The 12,396-nt window shown below is 45.0% G+C and overlaps 3 protein-coding genes across 3 annotated transcripts; 1 reads left to right on the top strand and 2 right to left on the bottom strand.

Moving 5' to 3' along the window:
- Window positions 1-500: 500 nt before the first annotated feature.
- On the bottom strand, window positions 501-1,331 carry HD556DRAFT_1311768 (uncharacterized protein; the record flags this gene model as incomplete). Its single annotated transcript, XM_041300572.1, has 4 exons — window positions 501-574; window positions 642-801; window positions 923-1,138; window positions 1,242-1,331. The coding sequence occupies 4 exons, from the start codon at window positions 1,329-1,331 to the stop codon at window positions 501-503; spliced, it is 540 nt and encodes a 179-aa protein (XP_041156009.1).
- A 6,915-nt stretch (window positions 1,332-8,246) lies between these two features.
- Window positions 8,247-9,576, bottom strand: HD556DRAFT_1311767 (uncharacterized protein; the record flags this gene model as incomplete). Its single annotated transcript, XM_041300571.1, has 7 exons — window positions 8,247-8,581; window positions 8,646-8,864; window positions 8,927-9,037; window positions 9,088-9,159; window positions 9,210-9,335; window positions 9,396-9,488; window positions 9,537-9,576. 7 exons carry the CDS (start codon window positions 9,574-9,576, stop codon window positions 8,247-8,249), a joined length of 996 nt encoding a protein of 331 aa, XP_041156008.1.
- A 277-nt stretch (window positions 9,577-9,853) lies between these two features.
- Window positions 9,854-12,138, top strand: HD556DRAFT_1447501 (uncharacterized protein; the record flags this gene model as incomplete). The annotated part of the gene is made up of 9 exons (XM_041307283.1): window positions 9,854-9,997; window positions 10,052-10,375; window positions 10,426-10,611; window positions 10,657-10,776; window positions 10,829-10,858; window positions 10,922-10,951; window positions 11,004-11,114; window positions 11,166-11,547; window positions 11,597-12,138. The coding sequence occupies 9 exons, from the start codon at window positions 9,854-9,856 to the stop codon at window positions 12,136-12,138; spliced, it is 1,869 nt and encodes a 622-aa protein (XP_041156007.1).
- Window positions 12,139-12,396: the final 258 nt, after the last annotated feature.

Here is a 12,396-nt window from a genome sequence, read left to right as displayed (position 1 = left end):
AAACATCTCAACTTCGGTTGGCCATTTAACACGGAAAGTATTAACTAAATTATGTGTTGAGTCCCGGGTCCCAGAACTCGGAACTCGGAGAATTTCTGGTGGTCGGAACTTGGCTTCTCGTAGGGCAACACAAGCTTCGCACCCCGGATTCCACATTCTGCAAGACAACCTGTGCACCATCAAAGGCCATGTCAGGAGATCACCTGCTGCTCCGGGAACTTGGTAACTTTGATTTATTACCTCCTCTGATTTGGTTGATGTACAACTACCTCAGCTCCATCATGTCTACAATTATGATACACATGGGCCCACCCATCTATATTTTATACCACCCTCGGCCCACCCGTCTAATACAACATCCCATACAACACCCTCGGCCCACCCGTCTAATTAATATGCGTCTGGGCCCACCCGTCTAATACAATATTTTATAATACCCTCGGCCCACCCGTCTAATTTAATATGTGTCTGGGCCCACCCGTGAATGTGATAACAAGTACCTACCCATCTATCTCATACACATCTACCTTAATACACCCATCTGCATAATATCCAACTACCTCGGCCCACCCGTCTACCTAATATTCATGTACATCGGCCCACTCATCTACTCTATATATTCCCTGCATGGGCCCACCCACCTCCATCAGGAATAATTTTCCTCCCGGCCCATCCGTCATAGTCGAGGATATTTTTATCATGGGCCCATGATCCACTGGCCCGTATCATACGGGATATTATGCACGTCCATTCCCTCGTATTATATGGAGATAGGTCACTGTAATATGTGGGCCCACCCGTCTAATATAATATATAATATAACAACCTCAGCCCACCCATCTAATACAATATATATCTGGGCCCGCCCGTGTATGTGATAACAAGTACCCTCAGCATACCCGTCTATCTGATACCCACCTACCTTGGTACACCCATCTACATAATATCCAACTACCTTGGCCCATCCATCTATAGAATATCCATGTCCATCGGCCCACTCATCTACTCTACATATTCCCCACATGGGCCCACCCGCCTCCATCAGAAATAATATTCCTCCTGGCCCATCCATCATAGTCGATGATATTTCTAACATTGGCCCATGGTCCATTGGCCTGTTGTAGCACTCGAGCTTGCGCTATGCTTGTATTCAGTTATTTCATGATTCACATCACACAATAATCGCTTCCCGTTCAATCCGACACTTTGACATTTCGGACCCAACATTTTGACTAGCAGACCCGATGTTTCAGCCACATCAGACCCAACATTTTCCCGTGCACTTGTCCTATCCGTGTCTCATCCTGTCTTGCTAGCCCCACTAGGTGCATAGTTCATTATTTTGCACATTACTCATGTTGCAGCAAGTGCTATTACATGTGTTCCCATAGTCCGCAGCGCCTCGTGTTTGTTTACATGTACATCAGACCTGAAATATTCCGCAGCTACTTTCGCCTACAGGTTCCGCATTTCTACATACTTATATATATATTGGACTGACCTCAAGCCTTATTCATCATCCAAGTAGTAGGGAGCTGTTTCCTGACGCTTTGTGGCCAAACCCAATATTCCGTAGTTCTTAGTTGACATTGCAAATATTACTGCTCTTTCTATCTGAAATACCTGTCATTATCAATATATTCCGCATACCGCTCACTTTCCCAACATTCACTACCACTATTCTCCATAGTCCACTGAACCCGCACCCGAAACCCGCTAGTCCGCTAACCTGAAAACATCGGACCCGACACTTTGGCATCGGACTTGTGATTATACCTTCGGACTTTGTTTCCCACACTCGGACTTTTGATCGCTTATCATTTCACTACCTTCAGACTAATATCAGATAGTAGCTAACCCCTCGGGTCGAACGCACTTGTCTAGCAAGTACAGCAGATTGAGCCCCTTCAGTGACAAATTCCGTATTATACGGGCCACCCGACCTACATAATATCCCATATGAGACGGGCCAGCGGATTATGGGCCCATGTTGTGTATATTCTCGATGATGATGGATGGGCCAGGACACATAGTATTTCCGATGGAGACGGGTGGGCCCATGTATGCCAATGATATATATATCCTTGATGTTGACGGATGGGCCAGGGGAATATGATCATTCATGGAGATGGGTGGGCCCATCAGGGTAATATGTAGAGTAGGATATTATAGACAGCTGGGCTGAAGAGAGATGTAAGGCAAATATTGTTATATAGACGGGCGGGCCGACAGGGGTGTATTACATATATGGGTGGGCCGAGGTAGGGGAATATTACATAGATGGGTGGGCTGACGCGGGGTGTATTACATATACAGGTGGGCCGACATAAAAAGTATTACATATATGGGTGGGCCGACGAAAGGGATATCAAATAGACGGGTGGGCCGAGGGTGTGATAAAATATTTATTACATAGACAGGTGGGCCAAGATGGGGTATAATTATATAGACGGGTGGGCCAACATAGGATGTATTACATAGACGGGTGGGCCGACGTGGGGGATAATACATAGATGGGTGGGCTGATGTGGGGGAATTGTACATAGATGGGTACATATATGGGTGAGCCTAGATACGTATAAATGTCAAATTTTCAGTGCAAAACTCCAAACCGAGATTTACCAACCCCCGAACCCCGAAATTGTGGACTGCCGGGTGTTGGGTTTCGGGGTTCGGGGGTCCCGGAACTCGGAACTCGGTATGTGAGACAACAAAAATATATTTCAAACACGGGTAAGTCAATGTGTTTGTCAATCAACTCGATTGTAAATTATATTTTATTAATTTCCCAAGTTCCGAGTTCCGAGCTCTGGGACCCCCGAACCCCGAAACCCGACAGTCCACAATTTCGGGGTTCAGGAGTTGGTAAAATGTGTATGGATAGATGAAAGGTTGATTTAAACATTTTTGAAAGATGTCCCATATGAAATGTTAAGTCCCGAGTTTTGAACTCCGGGTTTCAGGACTTCGGGCTTCGGGACTCGGCCTTCCAGAAACCCGGAAATTGAAACTTGGGACTTGACATTTCATATGGGACATCTTTCAAAAATATTTAAATTAACCTTTCATCTATCCATACACATTTTACCAACTCCCGAACCCCGAAATTGTGGACTGCCGGGTGTCGGGTTTCGGGGTTCGGGGGTCCCGGAGCTCGGAACTCGGAACTTGGGAAATTTGGGGAGATCAATAAAATATAATTTACAATCAAGTTGATTGACAAACACATTGACTTACCTGTGTTTGAAATATATTTTTGTTGTCTCACATACCGAGTTCCGAGTTCCGGGACCCCCGAACCCCGAAACCCGGGACCCAGCAGTCCACAATTTCGGGGTTCGGGAGTTGGTAAAATGTTTATGGATACACGAAAGGTTGATTCAAACATGTTTGAAAAATGTCTTTCATCTCAAAAATCGAGTCCCAAGTTCCGGGTTAGTGCTGAAGCTTGAAACTTGAAATCAGTGGAAAATGAAATCTTGCAACAATGTACACATGAAGATGTTTCATTTCCTTTGACAATTCACCGAGTGTCTTGTACTAACCTGACAACACAGTCTGGGCTTCAGGCTTCAGGGCTCGGTACATGACACTCGGGGAATTGTGAAATTTCTATTTTCTTGGACATTTCACTGAGTTCCGAGTTCCGGGCGCCGAATTCCGAGTTCCGAGCGCCGAGCTCCGAGTGCCGAGTGCTGAAGCTCAAAACTTGAAATCAGTGGAAAACGAAATCTTGCAACAATGTACACATGAAAATGTTTTATTTCCTTTGACAATTCACTGAGTGTCTTGTACTAACTCAGGGAATTGTGAAATTTCTATTTCCTTAGACATTTCACTGAGTTCTGAGTTCCGAGTGCCGAGTTCCGAGTTCCGAGTGCCGGATGCTGAGTGCTGAAGCTTGGAACTTGAAATCAGTGGAAAACAAAATATCGCGACAATGTACACATGAAAATGTTTCATTTCCTTTGACAATTCACCGAGTGTCTTGTACTAACCTGACAACACAGTCCGGGCTTCAGGCTTTGGGTTTCGGGGCTCGGTACATGACACTCGGGGAATTGTTTATGGAAATGAAACATGTTCATGTGTACATTGTTGCGAGATTTCATTTTCCACCGATTTCAAGTTTCAAGCTTCGGCACTCAGCCACTGGTCGGTAGTCAATATAGGCAAATGGTAATGAAAAATGAATGTTGTTATTACGCTTAACTTCCTTACTGAAGGTTGTAGTCCGAGTCTAGGGGAGTGTATTGGTAGTCTTTTCTTGTCCATCAGTTATCATTTAACCGAGATATAAGCTAAAGAAATCTGAAACATCGGCAATAATGAAAAATGAAAGTTATTATTATGTTTAAGTTCCTGAACAAAAGTTGTGGTCCGAGCCAAGGTGAGTGTATTGGTAGTTTTTTCTTGTCAATTGGTTATCTCGTTACTCAGTACTCGGTACAAGGGAATCAGTACTCGGTATTTGGTTCTGATACTCAATACCCGAGAATCAGTAGTCAGGTACTCGGTACTCGGTACTGATACTTGGTACCCGAGAATCAGTAGTCAGGTACTCAGTACTTGGTTCTAATTCTCGGTACCTGTGAATCAATAGTTGGGTACTCCAGCCAATAGTCCCGAGTCCCAAGTACTGATACTTGGTATTCAGTAGTCAGGTTTGGAACTTGGGTCTTGGTTTGGTTATCATTTGACTGAGATATTGGTAGGCAATATTGGCACTCGGAGCTCGAATACCGACTATCAACTATCAAGTGTCGGGACTTGGTAATCGGTAGTTGAGACTTGGTGCTTAAATGGATATTGCATATATACATAAAAATACAAAATATGTTCCTATGTGTTCATTTCTAGGTGAATAGACTTTGAAATTATATCTCAATCATCTATTCAACAATAGAAACAATGTATCAGGAGCTCAGGACCATAGGGTAATCCTTTATTGTATAGTGTACCTCCCCCTCTTCTGGTGGTTCACCTGCTGGGGTTTTTTCCCTGTAGGACTGGACCTCAAGGACTGTAGGGAGTCTATTCCTGAGCATATTCGGAGTAGATATATCATATAACCAGCCCAGGACACACAGGATCCTTTTCCAGGAACAAAGCATAGACAATTGCACTTGTGACATTTTTTCACGATTTTCAGTATCTTGCCCTTGCATCCATGATCCAACCTTTTAATATATAATGAGCATAGCTTATATTCTTGCTTCTTATGACCAAGATTAGCTCACAATAGGCTGGAGTTTGTGAGCTAGTGTGTATACTTGCCATTTCGCCTGATAAGGGGCCCATGCCTTCAAAACATTGAATCTTCATAATCAGAAACCTGGGGTACATTTCAAATATCTTAAGTATCATAGACATAAATTTACAGACAAATCAACCAAGAATTGAGTACTGAGGAAGTGAAATGGGTAAGAAATTGAGTGTGGGAAACTTCAAAGACCCAAAGCATCGAAAATGGTTAGTTGAGCAGTGGTAGGACTTTAATGCTGGGTCAACTCATATTTTCACTATATCCCTTCTACCCACCCCCTACCCTCAGGGCAGTAGGCAGTATGGGTTCCTTGGGTAGTTTACAATCTATCCTACATATTTGTAATGATATTTTTGGCCTGAATCATATATAAATGTGACTTTGTATAAAAGATGTCTATTGTCACTCTCCACACATATGTCATTTTGCCTATCATTACATCAATCCTTCATGAATCTTTCTAAGCTTTTAAGCTATTATAATGGATGTATATGGGTGTTATTCCAGGTCTCTGATCACATCACAGGCTTGTTATGTTGGATATCTCGACATAATGTGCAAGTCTCGCTATTAATATTCATTCTTTTATCTTTAGACTCACTTACTGCACACATGTATTTCATTTGTCATTATTGATGTTTCGGATTTCTTTAGCTTATATCTCGGTCACCTGGTAACCAATGGACAAGAAAAGACTACAAATAAACTCACCTAGACTCGGACTACAACCTTCATTAAGCTGACTACTGATTCCCGGGTACCGAGTATCAAAACCAAATACTGAGTACCAATTACCATGTACCGAGTACTGCATAATGAGTAACAAGATAACCAATTGACAAGAAAAGACTATCACTACACTCACCTGGACTTGGACTACAACCTTCGGTAAGGAAGTTAAGCATAATAACAACTTTCATTTTTTCATTATTGCTGATGTTTTGCTGAATGACAAGGAAAGACTACCAAGACACTCACCTTGACGTGGACTACAACTGTCATTTTTCATTATCATTTGCCTATATTGACTACCGAGTCTCGAGTACCGACCACTGACCACCGATCATCGAGTACCGAGTACCGAGTGCTGACAAATACAATTCCCAAGTTATTTGAACCCTACACCAATGGATAATACATACAAATACAATTCGTGTCCATTTGAAGTACTGGGTTTCAGGTTTCGACACTCGACACTTGGTGATTTGTGCAATGAGTGAAAAATGGACATGTTGTGTACATGATTTTGGGTTTCGGGCTTCGGGTTTCGGCCCTCGGCACTCGGAACTCGATGATCTGTGTAATGTAAATGAACAATGAACATGTTGCACACCAGGTTTCGAGTTTTGGGTTTCGGCACTTGAAACTCAGTGATTTGTGCAACAAGTGAAAAATGGAAATGTTATATACATATTTTCGGGTCTCGGGCTTCGGGCTTCGGGTTTCGGCACTTGGCACTTGGCACTTGGTTATTTGTGTGATATAAATAAAAAATCAACATGTTGCACACTGGGTTTCAAGTTTCATGCTTTGGCACTCGAAACTCGGTGATTTGTGCAGTGAGTGAAAAATGGACATGTTGTGTACATATTTTCGGGTCTCGGGCTTCGGGTCTCAGCCCTCGGCACTCGGAACTTGATGATCTGTGTAATGTAAATGAACAATGAACATATTGCACACCCGGTTTTGAGTTTTGGGTTTTGGCACTTGAAACTCAGTGATTTGTGCAACAAGTGAAAAATGGAAATGTTGCATACATATTTTCGGGTCTCGGGCTTTGGGTTTCGGCACTTGGCACTTGGCACTTGGTTATTTGTGTGATATAAATGAAAAATCAACATGTTGCACACTGGGTTTCAAGTTTCATGCTTTGGCACTCGAAACTCGGTGATTTGTGCAGTGAGTGAAAAATGGACATGTTGCGCACATATTTTCGGGGTCCGGGGTTCGGATTTTGGCCCTCGGCCCTCGGAACTCAATGACTTGTGTAATATAATTGAACAATGGACATGATGCACACTGGGTTTCGGGTTTCGGCACTCGAAACTCGGTGATATGTGCAATGAGTAAGAAATGGACATGTTCCATACATATTTTCGGGTTTCGGCACTCAACACTCAGAACTCGATGATCTGTGTAATGTAAATGAACAATCGACGTGTTGCACACCGGGTTTCGAGTTTTGGGTTTCGGCACTCGAAACTCGGTGATTTGTGCAGTGAGTGAAAAATGGACATGTTGAACAATGGGTTTCAGGGTCTCGGGTTTGAAAAATAGCATAATAACAACTTTCATGTTTTCATTATCATTTGCCTATATTGACTACCGAGTCCGATAAGGGACCCCTTGGATGATCCATTGCTCAATGAAATACTACCTGATTGGAAGTGTGCTGGTTATCAGATATTCATTTGTCGACTCCCGGGTCCTGGAACTCAGAAGTCGGTACAGTTGACCCAAATTTGGGTGGTCGGAACTTGGCGTCTCATAGGGCAACACAAGCTTTGCACCCCGGATTCCAAATTCTGCAAGACAACCTGTCTACCATCAAAGGCCATGTCAGGAGATCACCTGCTGCTCCGGGAACTCGGTAACTTTGATTTATTACCTCCTCTGATTTGGTTGATGTACAACTACCTCAGCTCCATCATGTCTACAATTATGATACACATGGGCCCACCCATCTATATTTTATACCACCCTCGGCCCACCCATCTAATACAACATCCCATACAACACCCTCGGCCCACCCGTCTAATTAATATGCATCTGGGCCTACCCGTCTAATACAATATTTTATAATACCCTCGGCCCACCCGTCTAATTTAATATGTGTCTGGGCCCACCCGTGAATGTGATAACAAGTACCTACCCATCTATCTCATACACATCTACCTTAATACACCCATCTGCATAATATCCAACTACCTCGGCCCACCCGTCTACCTAATATTCATATTCATCGGCCCACTCATCTACTCTATATATTCCCTGCATGGGCCCACCCGCCTCCATCGGGAATAATTTCCCTCCCGGCCCATCCGTCATAGTCGAGGATATTGTTATCATGGGCCCATGGTCCGCTGGCCCGTATCATACGGGATATTATGCATGTCCGTTCCCTCGTATTATACGGAGATAGGTCACTGTAATATGTGATATATCTTCCAGCCCCCATGTGTACTGTCATATGTGCTATTGTGTATATGTCAAAGTACCAACGACCGAATCCCAAATCCCAAATCCCGAGTACCAAGGCCCGAGTACCAAATCCTGAGTACTGAGTACCAAGCACCGAACACTGGGCACCGAGTACTGAGTAGGTAAAGTATACTGCAATGTGTCTACTATCAGACATTGATTGATATTTACATGTTACTTGAGTCCTCAAAGAAGTCAATGAGGGTATCTAATACCTTCAGCATTTCGGAGGTTGACTCCCTTACCCTTTGCATCCTCCGGAGGTCTGCATCTGCTTTCCAGAGTTTGTCGCATGTTTCAGCCCATGCCATCCTGAATGGTCTGTCAGCCTCAAGAAGTTGTGCTACTGTAGGGTCAGGAAGATTTCCATGACGCTGTTGGTAATCACCCAGGTGATCTACAATTGTTTGAACTTGCAGAAAATTAGCAGAGATAAATAATCAACTGTTGTATACTTACTTTTGGTTTGATCATAAGATCCGATTGGCATGAACTCCCAAACCATGGCACGCAGTTCTTCATTGTTGAGTGCCGGCTCAGGCAATTGACATTTGGGAGTTGCTGAATTCGCTTGGGAGATAACATGAATAGAACACATGACATGATATGAATACACATACAAGGTATGGGTGCCTCTGGTACAGCCGGACTGGCCGGACTGGCCGGATGAGGTTCGGGAGTCGATTCATTCACTTGGGAAATGCCATGAAAAATGAACATGAGATGGAAAGAATAATCTCACCAGTCATTGGTAAATCAGGTACAGCCGGAGCATCATCAGACTCAATCAAGGTATCCTCTGGACCAAGATACAAGTCCGGGTTGTCATACAAGGCGAGTCCATCAGCCAGGGCCAGATATGATGGATCTGGAAATATGTGATGAATTTGCACATGTAGAATATGTACATTCAAATTGAGAAACATACCGGGAATCACATTCAATGCATCCGAACCACCGGATGACCCAGAATTAGAGTCTAACTCATCATCCGGCCCAAGGTATATATCATCTAATGCATCTAAAACATGTCTGATCAATTGAATGAAATAACAAAAACAAAACATACCAAGGGACATACGGGACTTGGAGGACTCATCCACATCCATTGAGGTCCATTCAGTGACCAGAGGGTCATGAAATCTGACCCCAGGTTGAGAGCTCATGATATCTGATGAGCTGATGAACTGATTGATAACTGATAACTTTGAAGTTTAACACATGGCCAGTGATTGCTGAAAGAAGTCGAACCACAACCAAACAAAGACAAACAATCAACAATTTTCAACATTGTCCTTCAATTGTATTGTTTCTTTGAAACTTCATCCTAGTGATAAAAGATTTCACCCTGCTTTCGACATTCTCACATCTCTCAACTCAATCCAAATGTCTACTCCAGTTCAATCCTCATTGGCTGGCCTCAAGGCATCCACTGCTCAGCTTGTGGGCATCATTGCCAGTGCTCGGCACATCCCGGCCGGCACAGTGGATGTCCACCTTGCTCTGACAAAACAGGTCACCACTCTCTTGGTAAGTAGCACTCATTAAATTATTTTACCATTAATGTTTCTAATATCCGGGTAGGGTGACATCATCCGGGCACATGAGAAAGGGGATTACATCCCTGGTATTGTGGCTTCCTGTTCTAAGGAGCTGATTAGGGTGCATTCCATGACTACCCAGGTGTTGCCCAACTGGCACAGCATTGGCCATGATGACCCCTGGGTGTCAAGACATGCCTGGCGCAAGCAGGTTCGTGCCTGGGAGGCGTTGGGTGACAATTCCTGTGATCTCCCTGTTGTTCCTAATCCTTCCACTGGCCCACTGACTGTCAACCTTCCATCTCCACCTGTCCCTTCCCTGCACCTGTTCTTCCCTCCCCTCCCGTCGTCGCCGGCAATGTTGCTGGTTCATCCGGCAAGATGACCTCTGAGTTCTGGGACAAAGGAAAAGGTAAGGCGGTTGCTGTTGACCTTGAGCCGGAAGTCGGAGGGAGCAGCAAGAGGAAGTCTCCCATGATTTCTGGACACTCCTCCCAACCTCCAAAGTCAGTGATGAAGGGTCGCAAGCACATCAAGTCACCTCGACTCGCCAAGTCGAAGCCGTTTGTGGAGTCGGAAGATGATGAGGAAACAATTGTTCAGGTATGTGGTCTGGCTCATTTGTGTCACACTCTCAATTTGTTGCAGCCGATTTTGCGTGGAGTGCCAGAGGTCATCCTTCCCCAGCTCTCCACCATTGTTGTAAGGATGCCCCAGTTGCCTCGGTCACCTGGTTCCCCCAAGAAGCAATCATTTGGGCCTGCTTTGGTAAGTCTGATTTATTCGTCTGGAACTCAAATATATGCTCGTGCATCCACAGCTGACTGCTGGCAGTTGTCCGGAGGTCATGGTGAGTCTTTTGGATGTGTCCGGAACTCACATGTATCATTTGCACTCATGCCCATTGCATTAGAAATCTCCCATCAGTCAACCAGAGGCTCTGGTAAGTCTTAGCAGTTCGCCTGGAACTCACATTTATACTAACACATTATCAGGCAACCTCCGGCAGTCGTCCGGAAGTCGTTGAGTCCTCTGATGGTACTTCCAGTGCTTTGGATGGTGAACCTCCGGCCAATCCCACATTTGATATCACCATTCCCGGCCCAGTGAGTACTCCATTTAATTCCCCTTAGTCCATCCACTAACGGATCCCACAGAACAACCCCTGCCATTATTGCGTAAAGGAGGATTGGCCCTGTGCAACTTGTTTAGACAAGAGGTCCAGTCACCCCTGCTTGTCTTGCATCCGCTGCTCCACCAAAAAGATCAAATGCAACCCTGCATCTCTGGGATCCCCGCCCAAACACACCCGAGGGAAGTCTACCACTGGTCGGATGTGTTCCAAGACACCTGCCCCTGCTCCATCCAATGCTCCGTCACTGTCGCAGTCAAGGGCCCGAACTCATAGTCGATCTCGTGGCCTGTCCCGCACTCCGGCCATCCCTGCTGCAAGTACACCCCAGGTGCAGTCACGTGGTCGCAGCAAGACCATCACTGCCAAGAAGACACCTGCACCTGCACCTGCACCTGCACCAGCTCGTAAGTCACCCAAACTTTTAATGACCAGCTGACCTCATTTTTTACTTAGCTGTTCCGTCTTTGAGCTTCGCAGTGCCTCGTGCAGCACTTGATGTTCCCATGCCGGATCTCCATTCCATGGCAATCGCGATTCGGGATGGTGCAGCTCGCATCGCCATTCTCGAGGCTCGTGTGCGGGAGCAGGATGATAAGATTGATACCCTGCAATGCCTCCATGAGAGCCTCCAGTGTAAGGTGGTTGACCAGCACCCTTCATTTCCACTTCCGGACACACCTGCCAATGCAACAATCTTGCTTGATCAATCCGGTCCCCTGTCCATGTCACCCCTCCCCTCCGAACTTTTTAACCTCATTGATTTGGACATGTCAGTCATGGAACCCACACCCTTGACGGTTGAGGATGGATCTGCTATGGTAGGTCTCATGGTTGAGCCCACCCAAGTTCAGCCTGAGGGTCCACAATCCTCCGGCGAAATTGTGGTCCCAGATGATCCAGGCAACCTCTTGCCAGAATATAATTCTTCTGATGAGGAGATGGATGTTGAGGTGAAGGTTGAGCGTCCTGGTGAGGAGGTTGAAATGGCTACATAGTTGCTCAGTGATAGATGTACATAAATCTTTTTCAATGCATGTTACCTATGCCACAATTGAATGATTCAGTCATCGAGTCCCGATACTTAGAACTTGAAACTGTAGATTGAGGTAGATATCACCCAAAAGCCAAACACCCAAACACCCAAATGTCAAACTTTTGCCGTGCTGAACCCCGAAATTGTGGACTGCCAGGTCTTGGGGGTCGGGGGTTGGCACTTGGGACTTGGGAAAGTTGGGGAGATCAATAAAATTTGA

Source organism: Suillus plorans (assembly GCF_016647745.1).
Source record: "Suillus plorans strain S12 chromosome Unknown HD556scaffold_64, whole genome shotgun sequence".
NCBI classification, from domain to species: Eukaryota; Fungi; Basidiomycota; class Agaricomycetes; order Boletales; family Suillaceae; genus Suillus; species Suillus plorans.
The sequence above is the reverse complement of the archived record's forward strand: the minus strand, read 5'-3'. Positions and strand labels throughout refer to the sequence as shown.